General features: G+C 41.1%; 3 protein-coding genes across 3 annotated transcripts in view; 2 read left to right on the forward strand and 1 right to left on the reverse strand.

The window, feature by feature from the left end:
• The first annotated feature begins 7,571 nt into the window (after positions 1-7,571).
• Positions 7,572-10,982, forward strand: LOC306979666 (leucine-rich repeat neuronal protein 1-like). Its single transcript, XM_079578738.1, has one exon. It carries the CDS (start codon positions 7,810-7,812, stop codon positions 9,952-9,954), a length of 2,145 nt encoding a protein of 714 aa, XP_079434864.1. The 5' UTR covers positions 7,572-7,809; the 3' UTR covers positions 9,955-10,982.
• Positions 10,983-11,449: 467 nt separating this feature from the next.
• Positions 11,450-16,865, reverse strand: sumf1 (sulfatase modifying factor 1). The gene is made up of 9 exons (XM_079579465.1): positions 16,594-16,865; positions 15,037-15,210; positions 13,371-13,445; positions 12,687-12,769; positions 12,484-12,606; positions 12,283-12,397; positions 12,019-12,132; positions 11,873-11,932; positions 11,450-11,701 (listed from the first exon to the last, which is right to left on the reverse strand). The coding sequence occupies exons 1-9, from the start codon at positions 16,855-16,857 to the stop codon at positions 11,600-11,602; spliced, it is 1,110 nt and encodes a 369-aa protein (XP_079435591.1). The 5' UTR covers positions 16,858-16,865; the 3' UTR covers positions 11,450-11,599.
• Positions 16,866-17,458: 593 nt separating this feature from the next.
• LOC306979668 (inositol 1,4,5-trisphosphate-gated calcium channel ITPR1-like) overlaps positions 17,459-24,446 on the forward strand; it is a 123,957-nt gene continuing 116,969 nt past the window's right edge. Inside the window, exons 1-2 of the mRNA XM_079578741.1 lie at positions 17,459-17,684; positions 18,903-19,012. Coding sequence (XP_079434867.1) covers positions 18,921-19,012 — 92 coding nt within the window. The 5' untranslated portion in view covers positions 17,459-17,684; positions 18,903-18,920. The remainder of the gene's footprint in view (positions 17,685-18,902; positions 19,013-24,446) is intronic.

Below are 24,446 nucleotides of genomic sequence, written 5' to 3' on the forward strand. Positions count from 1 at the left end.
CACAGCCCCTGAGTGCCCAGTGAATACTAATGCAGCCGGAACAGGACGCCTCTCTGAGCTAATATCCAGCTGCAGGGCTTACATAAGGACTCGGGGCTCAAAGTAATATGTTTGTTTGTTGAGATGCGCAACTGACAAGGCATTTCATACTGTATAAGGCATTGGTGTTTTGACCGGTGACAGGTAATGTGACTTTGTTATCTGTTTGTGGATGGGTTGTCGCAGGCAGGGAGTGAAGATTTTTGTGCTCAAAGCTGATGGAAAAAAATGACAACCTTGTTTGTTGAGAACTAGCAGACGAGAGTGATGTTTGCATGACAGTCACAGCAACATGAAAGTTGTGGAAAAAAGCTTATACTGTAAACCTGTCCCTGCAAAGAATTGTCTGTGTTGTTGACTTGTGTTAGGAAAGTTAGGATTGAATTTGGTTCACTGTAAAATGGATTGACACTTTCATTATTTGTAAAGACAATTAAAGCAGAACTAAGTAACTCAGGCCCCTAGAGGCCATAAGCGTCACTGCAGGTGTCGTAGCATGTTACGGTTTTTAACTCATTAATTGTAGCCTGTTAGCTTCTTCTTTGTGATTCCATTAGTGTGTATTGGTGCCTACGACCTGGTGCAGGGAAAGTTGCAAGTGTGGTTTTCTGGCCAGAGACACCAGAGGGAGATGAAAGACCCCCCCCAATCATCCCATTAACAGTTGTATTATCCCCAGAGGGACTACGAAAAGGATTTATTAAGGTAAACAAGTTACTTAGTACTGCTTTAAGTATAGGGTCTTTAAAACCTGCTTTAGACCCAGGCTTCATCCTGCGTTTATAGTCCTGAGTCAAATCCATGGTAATTTAGTGAGAAATTGTAAGGAAACACTTCCTATCAAAAGGACTGCTATCGGCTAATTCAACATTTGTGGGGGAAATAAAGCATTTTTACATTAAAACACTCAACTATAATTTGGGTGATGGCACGTCATTGTGGTGTAATGGAGGGTCCCAAAGTCATACCAGTTGAGAACCACTGTTTTAATGGATGTCTTTGGTCAGTCAAAAAATGGCTATGGAAGAAAAAGAGGTGAACCAGGCATTGTGTTGCTCAAACTAAGTATTGTAGATCATAACACAGGTTCTGATTAAAAGTAGCTGTAACTTTACACCACTATGTAAAGTTTCCTTTTGTAATACTCCACATTATACTTAACCAACCAAAAAAGAAAGAAACAAAAAACAATAGGAAATAACCCCAGATGATTAGCAGCAAAGTCTGCAGATGCCGTCTTCTAACGCGTTTAGGAAATTTATTGGCACAACGCAGACCAGCTCATTATTGCATTTCCTCATTTGATCCTAACCAGGAGCTAACGGTTGAACTTCCTGATATTAGCTCTGAGGAGCCCTGTAGTGTGGACACAGATTAAGCTTCATGGGGATATTGAGAGCGGAGTAAATCCAGGGGCTGAAGGGGCTGCAGACAGGAAAAAAAAAAAACATGAGCAGATTTTTCTTCAGTCTTCTCTCTGGGGCCTGTCAGCGAAGCATCTCACTGTAAAACCGTGAAGTGTTTAGGTCTGAAATCATAATCCGTGCTGCTCCACTGTCTGTTTCCCCGAAGCTTAAAGACAGCACAATTTCCTCGCCTCAAAAAGCAAAATGTTCATTGTATATGGTCTAAAATACAAACTATAGGCATTTAGAGGATGATAAAAGACAAATCAATATCCCAGTCTACACAGATAGTCCCAATACATTATGCAAGGGACACTAAGTAGACAGTGTGCAAATACCACACAGCCCAAATGTACCACCATGGAGCACCTGTAGTGTAATGTGAACAAAAAACATACTTTTGTGCATTTATATTTCATTTATTGTTAATGGGAAACATTGTGTATTATTACATTTACCAACCCGTTAAAGCAGTCACATACAGTACTGCGCCCCCTGCAACTTAGTCTCTATAGCATGGTATTGTGAGACTTCTGCCATGATAGTATAGTATATCACTTTCAATCTGTTAAAGCAAGCAGGATGTGCTAACTTTGTCCTGCAGAAGCTGAGACGAGCTCCACATCTCCCCTACCGCAAACTACAGGCCAATGTTTGCAGCAGCAGAAACAGTCAGAGTTTAGCTTTATGAAAGAAGTTGTAAAACCGCCTGACCGACCTGTTCTGATGCAGCTGAAATCCTCATTCATCGACCAATACCTACAGGAAACTAAATCGGGTGACCATATTCGCAGAGTCTGTATCAGCCACTAATGCGAGGCCCCCAGGGGGTTATGAGGCGTTCAAAGGGTGTGCTTATAAAACTTAAGATCTGTAAAAGTAGTTCTAAATGGAAGTATTTGTTGCCAAGTGAGGGGGGTTACAAAGCTTAGTTCACTACTGACAAAGATATATCATAGAGAATCGCTAATAGTGTCTTAAATTCTGTCTAAAATGTCTGTATAAGAAGTATAGCTGAAAGTTTCCCTTTAAATACTGCACCTCTGGTATTACAGTATTACCCCAAAAGGCACACCATCTGTTCTTTTCGAGAGTATTTCTTATTCCTCCCATTTCTTTATTGTTAGGAAACATATAACACACAATACAATTAGTTAAACCCTCCATGTAAAACTCAGTGATACTTTGGAAGAATGTATACCTGTGTAATACGGTCTCACAGAGGGACCATATGTGCCCAGCAGAGGTCTATATTCCACACAGAGAGGACAGGTGGGACCCCCCCAATGCCTCTATAAGAGAAGGCTGTACCCCAAAGACAGGTGCCTGAGTTCAGCCGCCTCTATATGAAGAAAGACATCTGTACATGTCTCCTACTGTTCTGTTCAATCACTCAAGACATTGCCATAGCCAGGAGGAGACAGATATGAGAGATACGTCTTTTGTAATGCCCTGTGATGAATAACAGTGGATAATGTCATGAGAAACTGCAATCTTCATTTGCATATGAGATGGATCAATTGCAAACATACTCATTCTGCATTCGAAATGGCTGGTTTCTAAAAGTTAGGTTTAATGTGTGGAATGGAGAGAAGACAGAGGAGGCACATGACAAATGGCTGATACTGACGGATGAAGTCGATTTATAAATCAACAAAGGACTAACCTCCTATGTATAAATGGGTTTACCACATAGAAAAAAAACCTCCTACTGGCACTTCACTACTATCAGCTTGACCCTGATTAAAATTCGGTTTTGCTTTTGGTCGTAATTTGATTATAATTCATGTTAAAAATGTAAATACGCAGCAGTCGATGGGCTAAAGCCATTAGCAGCAACATTTCATGCAGGAAACCTATTACTTTGTGATGTGGTATGAGAGAGAGATAATTAGGTTTTGGATAATGCACAGTGATGGATGACTGAGGACAATGTCAAGAGAGATTTATCTAATTAAATTGATACAGAATTTAAAATGATTTGTTTATATATATATATATATATATATACTAGCTGAGACCCGGCCTTTGGCCGGGCCTCGCTAGTTTGCACATTTGATAGTCTGAGATTATGAGTTATTACAAAGAAATGTCCAACCCGTCACACAGTTCAGCTGTAGAGCAGTGGTTCCCAACCCATTCCAAAAACTATGGCCACTACAAATGTTTAAAATAATTAATGCCAAAAATAATTTCAAAGAAACTGCAATTTGAGTGTTTGACGCACCCGTGCTCCTTTCTTATAAACTACAACGACAATATGTTCGCTAAAAGGGAATAGAATTCAAGAGACAGTGGAATAAGTATGGATAAATATTAGGGGTTCAGCTCTAACGGGTCGGTTCACGGTGCAGGACCCGTGGTTTGGTCCATCACGGTAGTGTACAATGTAAAAAAAAATAAGTAGGTTTTGAAATGAAATAGCCTAATGATCGTTATTAGACAGTATTCATAACCTTACAATAGAATTGGCAATGCGTTCAAAGCTGCTTTAGAATAAAATGTACCGCTGGGCTCACAATACGTGAAAGCAAATGACACACATCGCCCGGTTTCGATGCGCGCGCGCACACATACGCGCGCGCACACACACGCACGCACGCGCACACGCACGCACACACCGCCCGGTTTTGATGCACGCGCGCACACATACACGCACCGACGCACACACAAACGCGCGCACACGCGCACACACACAAATCGCCCTGTTTGGTGCGCGCACACGCACGGCAGTCAGATCTCCCGTTGTTGTGACGGCGGGTTGTCCTCGGACAGCAGCACCGCGGTCCATATGGACCCGTGGTCAATGGCCGCGGGCGGCGGGACCGCAACGTGGGGGCCGGCACCACGCACAAACTCAGTACTGTCGCCAGACTTCCTGATGTTCCCAAACGGTCTCCCATCCCAGTTCTAACCAGGCCCGTCCCTGCTTAGCTTCAAAGTCGGTATGGGAAATAAACATGGCGGCGCCCAGGCGGCGGCCATTGAGATAGCGTTTTCTATAATAGATATATATATAAAAGTGAGATATGTGTGCGGTTTAATGTGGTATTTTTCAAGGACACTGAAATGCTATTATCAGGGAATATATAAGTGGGTAATGCACAAAGATAGATGACAAAGCAGAATAATGTGAGGAGAGAACAGACATTTAAACTGTGACTTGTCCTTTTAATAAATAAACAGCACTGTCAATGATTCAATCCATAGCTAAAGAAAAACTAAACGCACTATGATACAATGATAATGGTTTAGGGTTATGGATGTTATTTTAAGTAACAAATATTGTGGAAAAGGTTCTTTGGAAGCAGCTGGGGTCACTTATGAAAAATAACAAATTAGCTTTGAAGTGGAGGATGCACTTGTGCATGGGGCTGGCTGGAAGTTTCTATTTTAGACTAAGGCTCCATGACAACACACTTGGAGAGAAATGCAGGCTCCACAGAAGAAAGGCTCAGATTCCCGTTCATTATCACATGAAGAGAAATAGATTTTTTCTGTGCTTATTTAACTCTGTTGTGTGATTTTTATTCAGTGACATTATGGACAATATTTGAGCTCATAATAGTATAAACAACAATAGTATTAAAATAAATAGTCACCGCACTGTAACTGGCGCATTAAAGGTGAAACACAAACATGACCCCAAAGGCATGGCAATTCTGCACTTGGTTTACACGGCACCAATGTTATGTTTATTTGTTTATTTGTCACGTCACAGTTTTAGATTAAAGTGCGTTTAAATGAGAGCGTGTTTGTGAGAACGGGTCGACAGATGCACCGTCTGACGTGGCGTGTTTACATGCATGAGTCCCATCATCACTACCCATTCACAAAAACAGAGTCAACACAATTATATTAAAGTTGGTAATTTTCCTGCAAACACAGACTGGTTTGACATATTTTGTGATGTTCATCATTCTACTTCCTGATAGGAAACAGGCATGCAGTATACGTGAGCGGGGAGTACAGGATGAGACGTAACAACCCTGTAACCGTCGCTATGGGCAACCACTGAACATGAGGACTGACGCCAATGTTGTTTAGAATATAACAATTTAAAGTTTTTATCCATTAAATTGCCACATGTCCTTTTCTACGTGCATTGATAACAGGTTTAAACCATAAAAAAAAAAAGCCAATATTTTCTTTGAACTTTATACACTATTTTAAGTCCTCAGTATCCCATGACCATAACCTGTGCGAGCGTTTATCTAAGCGACTTTAAACAGCTGAACTCTTGCTTTATGTGTGAGCGGTGAGTGTTGCCCTGGGGGAAGATGAGAGCAGCATGTGATTATAGCACAGTCGACCCCACACTGACTGTAGAGCTGGCTGCTAAACTGGTTGTGTAATGGGCACAGATCCAGGGCTGCTATCATTACACAGCCACCCTGTTTCAGTGAATCAGTGATACCAGGGAAACACTTAGACAATTCGGGGTCAGCAGTGGGTCAGGATATGGAGACGGTTACTCACAAACCTGATGGTGGATAGTTCCACGTCCCAAGTTCATGTTGTGTCACGGGCCCGGTCCTGTTCCTGCCTTGTTCTCGGTGGATGAATGTGAAGGCGTTAAAGCATCCTTGATTTAAAACTGTGCATTGAATAACCACAGCAAAAGGACCAGTGCATACATCGTATAAACCCAATGTGACTTACCAATGTTGTAATAACTCAGATTTTTCACACGCGGAAATTGTGCTTGTTGCAAAAATAGAGCGTCAACATACACATAAACACAACATCTGACAATCTGGTTTCCTGTCAGCTCAGTTTTCGAAATCTCTGCAGGTTGTGTTTTGAAAATCTTGCCCCACTTTCACGAGTTTGTGTATGCATTTCTGCTGAGCACTGAAGCTCTCTGGTGGATGCAGAAAAGTCGCTTTTATTGCTTTGCTGTGTTAAGCATAGTTAAGCTTAAACTGCACCAGCACATTTCAGAATAAAGGACTTGTTCGAGAGATGCAAAAAATGCAAAGTAATGATGGGTTTACGCAACGCAGTAGAGATTTACAAATATTGTTGACTACACTAGGCCTACTTCAACTTTTTTTTTTTTTCCCACACATGGATTTTGTCATTTAAGGCGAGACACTGCAGGGGAATAGGGAAAAAAAATAAATTTACAGATATCAATTTTGCTGTAGATCACTGGCATAAATGTGAGGAAAAAAATGCATTGCAAGTTTTCTGTCATTTTATCTTTTCATATAAGAACAAGGTGTTTTATGCCTAAAAATGCCTAAAATTTCCCATCTTTTCGGCGACGAAATCTGAATAATGGACAGAGCTAGCTACATTCAAATTTATGGTTTCATTTTATTGATAAATGAGTTATCAAGACTTTTTCAGAGGGGATTTTGGATTTCTTGTTTAGTTTTAAAATAAGCTGTTTTTTAGTGGAAGAATTTGTAAAAATTTAATTTTCGCCTTATTTTTTGACATTCAAAACTCAATAAATGGGGCTTAGGGATTAAATAATAAAAATTCCTTCTGAAAAAATCTTCCAAATATTGTTCAGTCCAAGGCTTTAGGTCCGACTGACATGGACATAGTGGCGCCACAATGACAGAAAAATGTGTTTTGAGAAAAAGGCCCTTGAAATTGCATTGTCCCATATAAGTCTATGGGGGAACATTGAATCAGCGCAATATTTAAACATGTTATTGTGAAGATTAGGCATATTTTCTGTTTCCGGGTGAAAGCTTATATGTTCAGAGACCAATTTAGCCCAAAACCTGAAAACTGAAAAAAAAAAATAGTCTTGCCTGTAGTGTCTCCCCTTAAAATAGGATTTGCAAGTAATGCCACATAGTTACTTAAACAAATAGTATTATAAGGGGATTTATTGTATGTAGTTGTACCCCGTTTACTTAAAAACAAAACAAAAACACAAGCATTATCAAACATTTCAGCTTTTTCCCCATTATCAGTAGATTGTGAATGCCCATTATTATTTTAGTTAACTCATTGTTTGTACATTACACTAAGTGCAGAATCAAATTGGATTTGTCTCGGTTCTTCACAGATGGATCAAACTGGTGTGGTTTCATGTTGGATTGCCTTTTATGTCCTTGCTTTTCCTGTTATAAATCATTTGTTTATAGATCTAACATCTTTCCTTTTGTCTCTGTTCCAGGTATAATCCGCTGCTGAGGTGTGACGCAGAAACACAACAACAGCTTATCTCAGAGGAGCTAGGACCAGATGTGCGTCTTGCCTCTTTTCTGCAAATAAACCAACACCGCTCGCAAAAGTGCCTACAACACAAGAACAACAAAAAAAGTGTACTAATGCTTGCGAGATTCCCCTAAAGCCCACTAAAATAAACTCTCATCTGATCTTGAAGAGAGCTACCAGCATGGCGGCCCGATCCCAGCATTGGCCTTTGTTAATCTGGCTTCAACTTGGATTGATTTTTGCTCTTCTATCGTCTGCTTGCGGCAAAGAATGTCCCAGACTGTGCGTTTGCGAGATTCGACCATGGTTTACCCCTCAATCTACCTACAAGGAGGCCATTACCGTGGACTGCAACGATTTGAGGCTAACGCGCATACCTACGAACTTATCGCTTGATACGCAAGTCTTACTCCTTCAAAGCAATCTCATCTCCCACACCAACGGAGAGCTGGAGGCGTTGTTCAACTTGACCGAGCTGGATTTCTCGCAGAATAATTTTAGCACAGTGGAAGCAGTAGGACTCCGAAGTATGAACCACTTAACAACTTTGCATTTGGAGGAAAACCAGATTACTGAACTGCCCGACTACTGCTTGAAAAATCTCTCAAATCTCCAAGAATTGTACATCAACCACAATAAGATTAACTCCATCTCTGCCCATGCGTTTGGTGGTCTTCACAACCTGCTCAGGCTTCATCTCAATTCCAACAAGCTGCATGTTATAGATAGCAGCTGGTTTGAAGAAACGCCCAATTTGGAAATACTCATGATTGGTGAAAACCCAGTTGTTGGACTTTTGGACATGAATTTTAAGCCTTTGGGGAGTCTTAGAAGTCTGGTCTTGGCTGGGATGGATCTTACCGATGTCCCAGCAGATGCGTTCATTGGCTTAGACACGCTTGAGAGCATTTCGTTTTACGACAACAAACTGGTTCGAATCCCACAACTCGCTCTCCAAAAAGTCCCCAATTTGAAGTTTCTGGATTTGAACAAAAATCCTGTTCAGAAGCTACAAGAAGGAGACTTTCGTAACATGTTGCATCTGAAGGAACTGGGCATAAACAACATGATGGAGCTTGTATCAATTGATCGTTTTGCTTTGGATAACCTTCCCGAGTTGACCAAACTGGAAGCAACCAACAATCCTAAGCTATCGTACATCCACAAGCAAGCCTTTCGAGATCTGCCTTCATTGGAAAGCATAATGCTTAACAACAATGCCTTGACCGCGCTTTACCAGAATAGCTTTGAAGCATTGCCAAATTTGCGGGAAATCAGCATCCATAGCAACCCGCTACGATGCGACTGTGTGATTCAATGGATGAGTTCCAATCGTACCATAGTTCGCTTCATGGAGCCGGCTTCCATGCTCTGCTTCTCTCCGCCCGAACTTAAAGGACAGAAAGTACGAGAATTGAAGTTGATCGAAGCAACAGAGCAGTGTTTACCACTCATTTCTCATGACACCTTCCCCAGTCACTTGAATCTCGAGTTAGGCATGAGCGTTAGCTTGGACTGCCGCGCGATGGGCGAACCCGAGCCAGAAATCTACTGGGTGACCCCTCTCGGGAACAAAATCACACCAGATACTGATTCAGAGCGTTACCATTTGAGCAGTGAAGGAACTTTGCACTTGTCGCATGTGAAAGTTGAAGATTCAGGAAGGTACACGTGTGTGGCGCAAAACACAGAGGGCGCGGACACCAAGGTGGCCACTGTCCGCGTGAACGGGACGCTAATAGAAAGCGCACAAGTGATGAAAATTTATGTCAAGCAAACAGAGTCCCATTCAATTTTGGTCTCTTGGAAGGTCAATTCAAATGTCATGATGTCAAATCTAAAATGGGCATCGGCGACTATGAAAATCGACAACCCACATATTACGTATACCGCTCGCGTTCCAGTGGATGTCCATGAATACAATCTAACACATCTCCAACCCGCCACCGAGTATGAAGTCTGCCTGACCGTGTCCAATGTCCACTTGCAGACGCACAAATCCTGCGTGAACGTGACCACGAGAAGCTCGACGTTCTCCCTGGACATTTCTGAGCAGCATCCCAGCGTAGCCGTGCTAGCGGTCATGGTGACGGCGTTAGCATTCATCAGCCTTGCTACGGTTGGCGTCTACACGGCTAAAAAATGGAGACGGAAAAACTACCATCACTCGCTGAAGAAATACATGCTGAAAACGTCCTCGATCCCCTTAAATGAGCTCTACCCACCGCTTATCAACTTATGGGATGTGGACCCAGAGAAGGACAAAGAGGCTACCGACGGAAAGCCATCCGCAGTCGACACCACGCGTAGCTACTACATGTGGTAAAAAAAAAAGAAAAGAAAAGCCCCAAAATAGCACACAAAAAAAGACACGACTTTTGCCATTTTTTGAGGCAAAAGTTCAAGTTGCTAATGTTTTTGTATTCCTGGCTTTGTTGACTCAAGGCGGAGGAATCGAGGACAGGATTTTTATTAGTATAGCGTATCGCCTTTTGTTTGATTTCTTGTGTTTTGTACTCTCCAAGATGGCAGCTGTATGACGCCTATACAGTCATTTCTTGTAATTGCTATATTGCTGTTTTTTGTGGTGCAAGTTCAAATCAGATTGACCTTTTTTGGTACAAATAAAGTTACCTTGACCTTGATAAGTTTAATGACTCTATGCTAAGGTAATACTATGAAGCTTTTACTGCTCAAAGTGTTTGTCATTTTTTCCCCTTCAAATTTTCACACTCGAGATCACTATTTTTATTTTAAAAATTGATTGGGAATAGGATATTGCACAATATTGCCATCAACACATTATTATTATGTTTTCTCCCTTCTTGATTTGAAGGTAATTTTCATTTAGGCTAACTGCAACTTTTTTTTGTAGTATTTTTTTGTTATTTCACCCCCCAAACACATAGGCCTTCTGCATTTAAAAATGTGTGTAGCACTCTGTAAATCCAGCCTCAAAAGTGTAGTTTTATTTTTTATTTTTTTTAATCTGCTACCAACTTAATAATTTGAAAGACACCGTCTCCACATTTTGAGATAAAGGTTACCCAGTGTTGCTTTAGGCTGCATATAGTATAACAACTGTAGGCCCAGCGGACCCTCTTGCTAATTAAGTAGAGATTAATGTTTCTTTTTGCTTCTGTGAAACAGTTTTTGTGCACTGATTGAAATGAAATTCAAGAGAATTTCATGGGAAGCTGACAGCGGTTTATTAAAATGTGGACTGGAGTGTTAGCGACTGTGCCGTAATGTTGTATCAACTATAAATTTGGATTTTCTTTCTTTAATTCAGTGGAGTAGAACTTAAGTTTGCTTATTATGTGGATTCTAGGGGACAATTTTATTTCACTTTTTTTTCTAGATGCACTAGAGATTACTTTTATTTCTTAAGACATATAAGCTGGATACTTTTTGTTTATCGATTAGTTGACTTGTTTTTGCTGTAACATGTAAACACAATAAGTAAAAAATAAATACTTTTTTGGTCATTTTACAGAAATGTGTTCTTTGCTTCCCCCATGGATTACAGTATTTTAAAGATTAAGGCCTTGGTTTTCTCAGTCAAGTATCACATAGAAAATTATGTCTTTTTTTTCCTCATTAAAACTAGGTCAGAGACATGAACAGAGATGGCAATAAAACATATGCCCAGTGGTTTGAACCAGTCCACTGCATTATTGAGAACATACTGCCCTCTAGAGGCCAGCCACTGCATTATTATTATCATCATCATCATCATCATTATGGGATAGCTTTCAAGAACGTTTTATTGTATAAGATATAAAAAGTGAATTATTATTTATTACAAAACATGTACACTGTACATTATTACACACAATTTAAGACTTCTCTCTTTTGTTATATTACATGTAGCATCTGTTAATCTACATACAGCATCTATTGCATGCAATAATTGTATTCAAATTCACAAACATTGTAAACAGAGTGGCAGTAATGACAGTAGGAGGAGGTCACCGTTGGTCCTGAGAGACACAGCGAAAGCCCAGATTTGAAGAGGAACTGTCTGGAGTGTTCTGACTTCTGGCTGCACATCTGTATCTGTAACAATATGACTGAAGAAAACAAAGTCGAGGGAGAAGGGGAGAAAGTCGGGAGAGGAGTCAGTTTTCAAACATTATTATTAAGGCACGAGAAAGAATAATTGCATTCCTGACATAAATAGCACTACTCTATTCTCTGGGTGTCGAGTGCCTGTAGACAAAAGGTCAAATATGGGAGTTTACCTTGTGACACATGTAGGAACCTCCTTTCTTCACCTTGTCAGATCCTGATGGAGGCCCTTTCTGAAAGTTTTCCACAAAGGCACGATTTAATAACATTGAGCAAATATCAAATCTATTTGATAATACATGTAATATTAATTTCTCACAGGGTTATTTTGTTTGTCTGTGGTGTGATGTACCGTCCACCAGTCTGCAGTCCACTCCCAGGCGTTTCCCACTATGTCGTACAGACCAAAGCCATTGGGAGGAAAAGACATCACCTGCGAGATTCAGAAATACTGTATTAAATTGAGAACCATTTGCAGTTGTACTAAGGGTGCAAAGACTATAAACTCACTTTTCAACACTTGAAAAATATTTCATTAAGTATCAAATCTGCTCAAGAAAGTTCAATGTTTAAACTATCTTACTGGAGACGTTTTGACAAATCCATCCTCTCCTGTGTTCTGTGACGGGAACTCCCCTTGCCATAGATTAGCGTAATGTTGCCCTTTTGGAGTCAACTTGTTTCCCCACGGATACAGTCTGTGGCGACACACAAGGAAGTAGAAGTGTTACAAATGATACATAATGAACTAATAATGAATATTTATCATGAATTGATATTGTACCTGTCTTTGAGCCCTCCTCTGCAGGCGAACTCCCACTCAGCCTCAGAGGGGAGTCTCTTGTGGAGCCAGGAACAGTAGGCCACAGCATCAGCCCAGGAGACATGGAGGACTGGGTGATCCGGCCTTTGAAACGTATGAGATTGAACAGTAGTCGTATTGTGCACAAATAGATCAAATATTCTTCCTATAAGAGAGATATTAACCTCTCTGCAACGCTTGAGTCTTTCCCCTCAGGATGTCGCCAATCGGCCCCTTTCACCGGGAGCCACCAGGGGGCAGCAGCCACCTACAAAACCAAACCATTCACAATCGTCTCGTTATCACAGGCACAAACTTTTAAATCTTTTTTGACAGGTGAAATTAAGCCTTAAATCCACATCGCTCTGGATTTGCTTGATGGTTGAAGACTTGCTCAGATTTCACCGCTTTCAGCACCCCTTAAAAAAATCTTCTACATGCCTAAAACGTCAAAGATAATCCTGCAAGACAGACGTATGGGAGTCTGGGGCTATTTCTTTGAATATTTCTGGTTGATAATGATTCAAAATGATAGCTTTTAAGACGTTAAAAAAAGAAGATGTTAAGAAGATGAAAGAGAATCCTATGAATTTAATGCAATGTAAGACCAAGAATGTAAACTCAATGAAGACATATAGCTTGAAGTTATTATTTGAGTTGGCACTAAGATCTGAAGAGAACTTCCTTACTGCATTCACGTGTGTTAGATACTGGTTATGTGAGTGATGATTATGTTATGAATACAAATAAAAGAAAGCAAATTAAGTTACAGTGTAATCTTGATAGCTTTGGGTAAACACAAGTTCTGGAGAAATGTCAGGATACTGTTATGAACAAACAATGATAGGAACAAAAAAAACAACACTTACTGCTTGGGAAATTCCATCTTTTACGGCTTCACTCAAAATCCCCTCAAAGACAAAAGAATCTCCAAACTTTTCTGCCTTAAAAAACAAAAAACAAAACAGCGGACCGTTATTCCCTGCACAATTGGCTGGACCAATGTTAAAGTGCATATGACACATTAGACACAATTATTGTTGGAACATAGGTAACACAATTATATTGAAGCTTTTTAAGATTGTACCCAGCTTTCTTTAGTTTGACCATTTTTGTGATGTTTATAGATTCGCTTCCTTATTGGACACTGACAGGAAGTGACATAGATCAAGGGAAACACGTCCTCGGTGGTGGCTCCTCCAAAACGGAGCCGAGTGTCCTCTCACCGCCGCTTTGAGCTCAACTGGACCGGCCTCTGGAGCGTGCGGCTGAGTCAGGTCACGTGTCAAATCATATAATAAAATGTCAATCTATGCTTACAAAACAACTGTTTATGAATAAAGTTTATCACTGTCAAGTGCATACAATTGCAGACTTAGGCTACATGAACAACCATAGTCCTAATTTCTCAATAAATAGGCCTATTTATTAGGCCTTTCATTAAGATCGATTTTATAAAAACCTATTTTTTCAAACACTTCTACCAATGATTTTATTATTACAATTTTTTTTGTGGAAATATAGTGAGTACAAACAAACAAAGTTTTGGGAGAAAAGGAAAGAAAAGAAAAACATGTTTGCAGTGCATTCTGGGTAATATTCAGCTCTCTGTGGCAGTGGAGGATCCACAGGTGCATCCTTCGTAAATGAGCCAAACGGAGGAGTCGAGCTGCGAGGGTGCGAGGGATCCAAGTGAAATGGAACACTACTTGGCGGCGTGTGACGACGCGGATTCCGTCCGAAGTGGTCGATACAGCCAATTTTAAACTGTTGCCGTGGCGACCATGTTGTGTTAATGGGAAATGATTGAGTCAAAGTGCTAACTTTCCCTCTATCTACTGGTTGGCACTTCCTGTCAGTTAGCTTGATCATTATGACTTACAACAGATGTTATCCATAAGTAATATTTACAATAGCAATACAACCTGTCACACTTTAAACATCGCTCTCTAAATGACCCTCTTAATTTTGAGTAGGTTTTGAAAAAAGTCTGCCACAAAACATGCAAACCTGCATTGGACCCAGATAAAATAACTTACACACCAACATGAGCTTTTTTTTTTTTTATTAAATGAGAGGAAAATTATTATTTTTTCATCTTTTTTTTTAAGGCAAGCCCGGAAATTTAGGATGCATTCGCTACATTCTCGAAATTTTGAGTCATTTATTGTTTTTTTTATGTGTAACTCCATGGTTCATGATACGCCAATTTCGATGCCGCCCTAGAGTTCTTGGGCAAGACACTTAACGTGCCTCACTTTTTTGCTTGTGTACAGCACACTATCTTAAACTTTTTTGGATCCCCATGGAGGAGCTGGAGGAAGTAAGTGTAGACTAGAGAGAGAAGTCTGGGCGTCTCTGCTTCAATCGCTGCCTCCGTGTCTCCAAAACGAGTTGAAGAGGATGGAGACGAGGCTGAGCAAATAACTAAATGCAATTGCAACAGCTACACATGCAAGACAAACATTTGAATCCTGCAAGTCAGAAGGATATTTAAAAAAAAACCCTCTCAATTTAGCAGACATGCCACAATACCTCAGTGATGTACCCGGTCGCATTGACAAAGCTCTGGAACTGGCGGTTGGTGACTTCTTGGACGTCCATGTAAAACGAGTCTAAGTGGACCAGCCTCTGAGGCCCCTCTCCATCTGCGGGGATCGCAGGACTGTCTGTGCCCATCAGGAACTCCCCTCCAGGAATCAGCACCATCTGGGCACGAGAGAGAAGGTCATGTGAGCTACTACTAGACGAAAGACTTTACTATATTTACCAGCATATTTGCAGATTGTACACAACTCATGATTCGGTGCAGAAAATGCATCTATACATTTGACAACATTATAGGAGTGTTAAGAGGGAACTACTTGGACAGAGGTGGAGAGAGTGACTTATTAAAAAAACAAAAACATTGTTAGTCCAAGGCTGGGAACACTGTCCTGTCCCAGAAATACAATTGAGCCAATGAATCAAAATCTCCACACAACAATCACTCACCAAAATGCTTCAAGGGCAAGAGCTTTAAATAACTCTCTGAAAAAGACTTTTGCAGGAAGGCTATAATTAAGGGTTAGCTGAAGAGTAGCGCTACACAAAGGAATGAGAAATGAGAAACATGGGGAAAACATCCCCAAATGTTGTCGCAATGGCATTTCTATGTAGCCAAATATAGGAAGCCCCCGATTATTGTTATTTTCAAAGAGTATTTCCAACTGGGCTGGACTCAGATCATTCACACACTACACATTTTAGTGGATGGAACAAAATAGGCTCCTATTTTCTATGTCTATGATACTTACTCTGTCTGATCTTCCTCATTAATAAGCAAAATCATCATCATTGCATGTTTGGTATGTTTTTCCATGTTTGGTATGTTTTTCCATGCTGAGATATGTTCTTACCGGAGCTTAGACGAGTTGATATACGTACCTGTCTGGTCTTTGTGCCCGTGGAAGAGCGTGGCTGCTTCTAACTTCACCCCGTTTGGAGCTATAGGAATATACTGGGAGAGGCCGATGCTAAAAACATCTTTGGTCTTTTTTGCATGACTGACGGCACACAGTTCTTCCATACCGAGATATATTCTTACCTAAGGTGAGATGAGTTGATATACGTACCTGTCTGGTCTTTGTCTGTGCCCGTGGAAGAGTGTGGTCGCTTCCAACTTCACCCCGTTTGGAGCTATAGGAATACATCGGAGGCCAAATGCTAACAACATCTTGCGTCGTTTTGCGCGACTGAGGCCACGCACAAAAAACAGACAGGTACGCATCAACTCGTCTAAGCTCAGGTAAGAACATATCTCAGTATGGAAAACTGGTAAACTGTTCCTTTAAGCTGAGCAATTGCCAAAAAAGTACATTTAGGTGAGTTCTACACAAATATGTCTAAAGTTTTATAAATCTTAACCACATAATTCATATTTATAATCGAAGCAGACGTAGAAGAAGACCGAGCTAACTATTGGTTCCCCAAAAGTCGATGATTTTTCCCCCCCCTTTTACAAAGATAGTCACAGTTTATGGATTATTATGGCTATGCTCCATTTGCTCGTAAAGCAAAGAACACCAAAGGGACAAAGTAAACCCAGCTCACCTGACTGCCTCTCCTCTCACTCCCTTGCCCCTGTGATGGCCGGTCATTTTCATCTTGGGAGTATTTGACAGCAGGGTCCACTGTCTCCTCTCCCCTTTCATCCAGGACGGTCTCCAAACCAGCGGTTCTTTTGAGGTTCCCACAGCCGCAACTCGCCGTTCTCGCCTGGGCATCATTGTGTGGCTCTGCCCCGCACGAAGAGTCCAGACAGAGAGCGGCGTGTGTGAATATAAACGCCAAAAACACGGGGAAAGTGCGCGGCATGGTTACAGAAAGGCGTCCATCTCCCCGCCGCTCATGTTGTTGTAAGCGTACTTCCGCATTGTCACGTGGGACGTCAGCTGCGTGCTACTTCCTGTTCGGGAAAAAAGTGAATCGATAACAAACAAATAAATGTAACTAATGTTATATACATCATAAATATAAAGAAAACAATAAAATAAAGTAAAAATGTTCAATTATAAGTTGATGCCATTTTTTTTTTTTTTACTTTAAATCACAGTAAAATAGTGAAAAGTATTAAAACACACACAAATATACCGTCTGAAATGAATTAAAAACATAATAATAATAATAATAATAGGTTTAATTAATGTAAGGTTAAACAAAAGCACACATGCAATAAACAGCCTTCATCCTAGTAGGCCATATTCATTAGAGTCAGATAAAGTAAATTAAAATAAATAAATAAAAAATCACAGCATTATTGCACATGTTTCTGGTTTCCCTGGTGACGAGCGGTTGGCGGCACATTGGACATCATTTCCCAGACATCCCCCTGTCCGTGCGCTCAGCTGCAGCCAGGAGCGGCACAGAGCCAAGAGACGATCCGAGAGCGCTGCGAGTGGATACCGCCTGTTTTGAGCGAAGCGCAGCCGAGGAGGGGGCACGGACAGCGGGCAGAGAGAGCTGTCATCCCCCCCCGGCCTACACCCCGTCGACAGTCGTGGAACTATTTACCCGCCATCGCGCCGAGGGACCGGACTCCTCAGACGCATGCCGAGGAAAGAGCGAGATATGCCTGCGCCCTAGCTCCTGCGAGGACCGCCGAACTGTGCGCACACATCCGAGGGTTTTGGACGACGAGCGAGGTAAAGAAGGGGCAAGTTTGGCTCGGAAACTTAGAATCAACATTAGCTATGCTCCTAACACGGGGAGTATGTCTTTACCTCAGGGAGCGAACTTGCCAAACTTTACTTTGCTATTCGTGCGTAATGGACAAAGCTTGGCGAATGTTGCTTTTTGACTTTCCAACTTCAGGCAAGAAAATGATGATGTTTTTGCACTTCTTTTGCATTTGTAGCTCTTTTTTTGTCCTCCTCATCACCATTGCAGGCTCTTACATCTGTACTAGGCAAACTCTAACCGTTATTGTTTTGTTTATGTAACTTTCCCCCGCTGCTCTGACAGATAGCCTTTGTGTTGGTGGCGTTTCTTTCCCACACACTGGAGCCTACCTGCTCTGCTGCTGAGACCTGCAGGTGCACTGGGCTCATCCGCATCTTATTCAGCTGCTACTAATCATGAACAGAGTTATATTTACTCATCCAAACACAGCTGCATATTCACATTATCATCATCCATGTTTCAGTGTTGTTGGTCTTTGGAGTGCCATGAATGTACTCTCTCTCTGTCCAACAGTTCTCTACTTCTTTAGGAGACTAAGTGCATATGACAGATTCGTTTTTTTAGTTCTTTTTTTCACAGTTTGCTCTTGACTCACTGGTACAATATGATTATGGACATCTTACCTCTACGCGAACATCACAAAAATGTCAAACCCGCGAAAACATGACAACTGTGTCGTTAACAATGTTTTGGAGAGTGTGTGTACTGAACCTTTTCTACAGTGTCTTTAATGGAACAAGTAATTGAACATACTGTACAGCAAAACAAAACATGCTGCCTTATATACATATTATTGGACGCGTTCTCATTAAGATCTGACTTTCTAAACCCGCTCATTTTGCTCGATTTTGTCTGAAATCAGGCCTGTTTGTGTGAAGAGTTATGCGCCTCTTACCGCACTCTAAACTTTGCCTGTAGGATATTTGAATAATGAACGGGACCCGAACAGGAAGTACCTCTGGGGGTGCCCTGTCTGTCAGCATGGCACTGCCTGTGACCGCATCTCACTCCGGGTGCTACCAACAAAGTTTTCTCCATGGGGTTAGCAGCGATGTCTGATGGTGATAGAATTTTGCAAGCTGGAGTCATGCCTTGTTTGAGTCTCGTAAAGAAAGAGTCAAGAACACTTCCTCGTTTAACCCGAATGACTCTGTTTTTTCCCCCTTCTTCTTGTGATCCAGCAGGTGACATTGTGAACCATGTCAGATAAGATGTCCAGCTTCCTGCACATCGGGGACATCTGCTCCCTGTATGCCGAGGGCTCCACCAACGGCTTCATCAGCACCCTCGGGTAAGTGAGTCCACTGTTTGGGAAGATCGGCGCTGTCAGATGGCGCCAGTGGAGGCTTCTTCACACCTCTCTCTGCTGCAGCAGCCAGCACCAGCCACTGTTTCTGCTCCCGTTGTTCGAGTGGAAACATTTTCGTCTTGTGTTCGATTGGTAGTTGTAGATGAGAGGAATCATTTGGGGCAGAATCGTCTCAGACAGTGGTACTATTTCAAGTATTTAAAATGGTGTAGGATTTGATTAAGCTGCGAGCTGACGTTTGTTTACATTGTCAACATAGAATGGCTTTGATTGCAGTGTGGTAAACATACAAAAGTTAAAGGTTAAGTGCTTTATTTTTCATATACACAAGTGCACACCGGTGATCTGATGGAGAGTTGGTCCTGAGCCGCTGCAACTGTGCACGCCATGACTTTGGGCTGACCTGACCTATGTGTTTTGGAGATGGAAGAAACCGGAACCCCTTTAGGAGGAAAGAGAGGCACCGTAAAAATTCTTATTATTGATGAGACGATCATGGTCTGCCCTGGTGAAGACTGTATCTGCACTCAGATTACATTGTACCTCTCTTTTTCTCTTGAAATTACAAAGTAAAGCAGTTTGTGAATGTTTTACTTACGGCACATTCTCTCATATATTTTTAGAGCAGATTTTTTTGATTTGGTGCTACACAGTCACAAAAAAAGCATATTTTATTTTTCAGCCTGCACTCGCTATCTAGCCTTGATAAATGACCCCTGTAGCGTTTTTCACAAGCGATCTTACAAATCGCTTGTAACGCCTCCTCAGGTGGCACAAATGCAATACACACACATGGACATTGCTTGCCTTTTTGCTGCAAATAATAAAAATGATCTGAGTATGTCATGTCTTTTTGATAGATGTAATGAGTAACCGTGGTGCCAGTCCAGGATACTTTCAGAATTCTGTAGCCTGTTCTCTGAATTTTATTCTGGCAGTCGTGAGCATTGGCCAATAGCCATCAAGCATTGCAAATTGCAGTATGAATGATCCAAATGTACTTGGAAACTGTCAAACCTATGTACTGTATACTGACTGTACTGTATTCAAGTGATGTTAAAGGAATAGGTCACCGTTATTCCATACAGAGATATGTCCTTACCTGAGTTTAGACGAGTTGATGCGTAACTGTCTCCTCTCCCAGCATATTCCTGTCTAAACTGGGGTGAAGTTAGAAGCTACCAAGCTGTTCCACGTTTTCCCTATTTAAATACAGTGATGTATACAGTTACATAGGAGCACTTCGACGTCAGGGCAGTAATATCTCAGTTTACTGCATGGGCGAAGTGCTCCTAAGGTGTTATTACGCCTTACAATATAGTACCCTTTTTATCCACTTAGAAAATCGATTAATTTAATAATTAGCTTAATTTTGTGTACGTGGATTGTCTAACTTTTCACGTAACTGTATTTAAATAGGGAAAAGCTGTATTTAAAGCTGTATTTAAACAGCTTGGTAGCTTCTAACTTCACCCCACTTTGGGGCTACACCTGTGCTGCGAGAGGCTGAACACTAGCAACATTTGTGTGACTGCGCGCACGCACAAAGACCAGACAGTTACGCATCAACTCGTCTAAACTCAGGTTAGAACATACGTCAGTATGGAAAAGTGGAGGCTTGTTCCTTTAACATCTGGTTAAAAATCACCGCTGAGTCTGTACACCCTGTTACTTTATTATAACATTTACCGGGTAAAACGTGGATTCACGAGTTAATTCATTAAACTCAATATTAGAATTAACTAAGAAAAAAAGAAAAACTATACTTAAATCAAATATATGGGTAAAACAAGAAAGTTATATGTAAAAATAGAATAAAAATATATATTTTTATTCATAGCCTACTGAGATTAAAGGTAGCATGCAAATATCTTAAGCATATCCTTCAAGAACAATATAAAATATACAGGTGGTTGAAAAAAGCGCTTTCATGGCCTCGCTTTCATAAATACTAACACTTCAGTGATGTGAATTCATTTTTTTTAATACAAAACACTAATCTATAACCATTAGAATAGACAGCACTACTTTTCTTCATGCCCTTCTGCCTACCCATCAGAAGAAAAGAAAGAAAGCAATCCCTGGTAGTAATGCACCCTTCTCAGTCACGGGGAGAACATGCAAAACTCCATATGGAAAGACGAAGACAAATCCGAATATCAGGAAGATGAGACAAATCCTAAAAGCAAAACAAAAAGTGATATTGTGCTGCTGATTTGAAATGCTGTTCTGGTCCCGTCTTACCCCCTCCGCTTTTACGAATAAGGAAGTGGTCGCTTATGATGGAGAGAGTTTTTTCGCTGTGACGGGTGTGGGGGCAGGGACATGTTAAGAAACGCATAGCACAGCGCAGCACTTAGCACCTCTGTTTACTGCTCACCCACTCACAGCATCAGCAGCGAGCGCAGCTTTCATCAAACCAGACTCATCTTTGAAAACAATAACAAAGGGGCACACGGCCACATAATGATGATTTATGACAGTATAACTAAGGCCTGCACCATGTTTGCATTGCGGGGCCATAGAAACCAAGTCGGTGTCAGTAATCTGGCACTTTCTCAAGAAACACCGAATAAATGTGTTTGTCAGGAGGCTGTAAACCTGTCAAATAAAAACTGTGGAGATTAGCCATCGATATTTATCACAGATCCATTTTTATCTTACTGGTGTTCAGCAATACATTTCCTACAAAAAGTCAGGCAACATGATTAGTGCATATCAGTAACATATTCACAGCTCTCCTTTTTTTTTTTTTAACAAATATTAGTGGGTGATGACACGAAATTGCTAAAAATAACTGGGACAATAAGCATTTATCCGTATCTGTGAGAAAACAAAGTCAGGAATGTCACTATTAGGGAAGTGCGGTGCTTATTCTGCATCCTCGTTCCTCGTGGGAAATCTTTACCTTGAGAAGAATGCAGTCATGAAGATGGATGAAGGGCTCATGGTTTAAAACTACAGCGTGATTTTAAACTTTGGATGTGACTGAGAGGGGGGAGCGGGAATCTGTGGGTGAGAAAGGCCGCTGCAGAGTCTCTTCTGTGGCCCCTCCATTTTTAATGAGCCATAGTGGGAGGTGGAGAGAGAGGGCAGTTAGAATTACTGACGCGGGTCAATCATGACAATAGATTAGATTAGATGAGATTAAACTTTATTGTCCCCTGAGGGAAGTTTGTCTTAGGCTCACAGCTGCTTGTTGATCTAGACAAACATACTTACAATACAACATAGACACATACATTATTGTCATGTGAGGCCAGTGCGTGAGAAAGTAAAGATCTAAACACTCAGGATATGGAACTGCTCTTAGTCTTACATGTCATGTTCAGCTTAGTTTGTGTCACTGCTTAGGATTGGTACAGAAAGATGCTAGATGCATGTGGAGCAGACACTCATGTTCTTACCTGTAAAATGAAGGGAGTAAATTCAATCATGGGACTGTCATTTATTCAATCTCATCCTACTTGTTGTCAGCAATGGTATAGCTCCAAACTGGGGTGAAGTTAGGTATTTAAATAGGGAAAACGTGGAACAGCTTGGTAGCTTCTAACTTCACCCCAGTCTGGAGCTATACCTGTGCTGGGAAAGGCTAAATGCTAACCACAGTGACTGAGCGCACGCACAAAGACCAGACAGGTACACATCAATTCGTCTAAGCTCAGGTAAGGACATATCTCTGTATGGAAAAACGGTGGCCTATTCCTATAATTCACGGCATTTCTTTCACAGTTATGTTACTCTGTGAACTACGACAGCTGACACTAAACTAAAAGTTGCAGTGTTAAACTAAAAGCTTACATGAACAAATCAGCTGATTTCAGCTGTAGGAAGTCAGGAAGCTCGTTTTGACCCGTGTTCCCCTGTTGTTTTCCTCAGTTGAGCGAGCGTTCATTTGCATTTTCCAACTGAGAAAACGTTGTCCCCACTTCCCGAGGACGACATGAACACGGCTTTTGTCACAATATTACATTTTAAATGAGAAGTTCATTGAATTGCCACTTTTCTGAAACAACTGTCACCACAGATGTTATCCTTCACATGAAGTCATTATTACTGGATAAGGACTCAAATCTGTCACACGCTCTTTAACATTATTTCATCAACAGCACAGTTCATTCTTTGCTAATTCATAGCGTTCAAAATGTGATTTTGTTTTGAATGTTGGGAAAAATAAAACATCATGATTTGAGCACTCATTTCTTAAAATCCAATTTACTGTGTTCTTCCACTTCCAGAAGAGAATGTAAATAAAAGTGAGTGGGCGTGTCGCTGTTACTATTTCAAGAAAGTTCAGAGCTCCACTCGTTGCATAATAATATTACATCTAGCTGTTTGCCAAAGCAATATATCTCTATAAATGCCACAACAGTTTTGCTTATGAATGAATTGTGTATTTCCTCTTTTGTTGCTATTCCAGTAATGCGTGTCTTTCCGTTTTATTTGTGCAACAGCGATGCAGCGACATTGTCCAGGCTTCATGTCCGCACTCCGCTCATCTTTAGGTCCCCCTTTGATGATCCATACGCTCAGTCACAGAGTTGTAACTCGTAACTCGTTCTTGTGGAGAAGCTCCGAGCTGCGGATCTGTTTGGACAAAGGCAAACGTTTCCCGGTGAAAAAAAGAGGAAAATCATGTGGGACTTGGCTTGTCTCCAGCTCAGTGTTATTCAGAGGCTGAAGAGACTTAGTTTGTCACTAAAGATCACTCAGAACATGTTATCATTTCATTACTTCAGCTCAACCAAGGAAAAATAAACGTAAGACTGGCCTGTACATTGCAGCAAATTTGTTTGACCTTGTTATACAGTAATAATTTCACTATTCAATCAGTAATACTAGGAAAAGTTTTTTAAGAACTACTGCTTTACATTGCTTTGTTTTACACTTTTCAAAATATTTCAATTAGTGTCAAACTGATTTTATAACAACATTCCTCTTGGGCTTTCTCTTAATTCATTCTGAGCCAATCATAGCAATTCATTCTATTGAATACTTACTGTATTGCGATATGAATGAGCTGGAATGATCTTCATGGCGACGTGTGAACAAGCAGCTGCTTCCCTCGCTCTCGGTACAGCTGCGTTTTTGCCTTTTTCTGCGAGCTGTATTTGTAGTTTCTGTGTTCCACATTGTTTACTGGATGCTTTTGTGCATCTTTGCCATGTTTTTGTGAGGTTCAGTGGAGTGTCCTTACTGGCCATGAGGGAAACAGCTTTTTAAAAAGTAAACAGCGAGTTGACATTTGAGACCTGCACATTTCATCTTCTGCAACACTGAAGAGGCACCAGGTGCCCCCCACACCTGCAGCACAGAGTGGAGGCGTCACAAGAGGCGCTACAGGAAACAAAAAAAGGGTCAAATGAGGAGGTATCAGGGCAAGACCAGTAGCTAAGCCACACAAATCTTCTGCCTG

Source organism: Gobius niger (genome assembly GCF_951799975.1).
Source record: "Gobius niger genome assembly, chromosome: 20".
In the NCBI taxonomy this organism is placed as follows: Eukaryota; Metazoa; Chordata; class Actinopteri; order Gobiiformes; family Gobiidae; genus Gobius; species Gobius niger.

What these genes read in the sequence shown, in the direction of transcription:
- LOC306979666 (XM_079578738.1), top strand. Translation starts at nt 7,810, where the DNA reads ATGGCGGCCCGATCCCAGCATTGGCCTTTGTTAATCTGGCTTCAACTT.
- sumf1 (XM_079579465.1), bottom strand. Translation starts at nt 16,857, where the DNA reads ATGCCGCGCACTTTCCCCGTGTTTTTGGCGTTTATATTCACACACGCC. An exon ending in CGACCGGGTACATCACTGAG is followed by an intron (nt 13,446 to 15,036) that starts GTATTGTGGCAT and finishes TTGTTTTTTAAG; the next exon opens with GCAGAAAAGTTTGGAGATTC. An exon ending in GTTCCTACATGTGTCACAAG is followed by an intron (nt 11,702 to 11,872) that starts GTAAACTCCCAT and finishes TGTTTTCTTCAG; the next exon opens with TCATATTGTTACAGATACAG.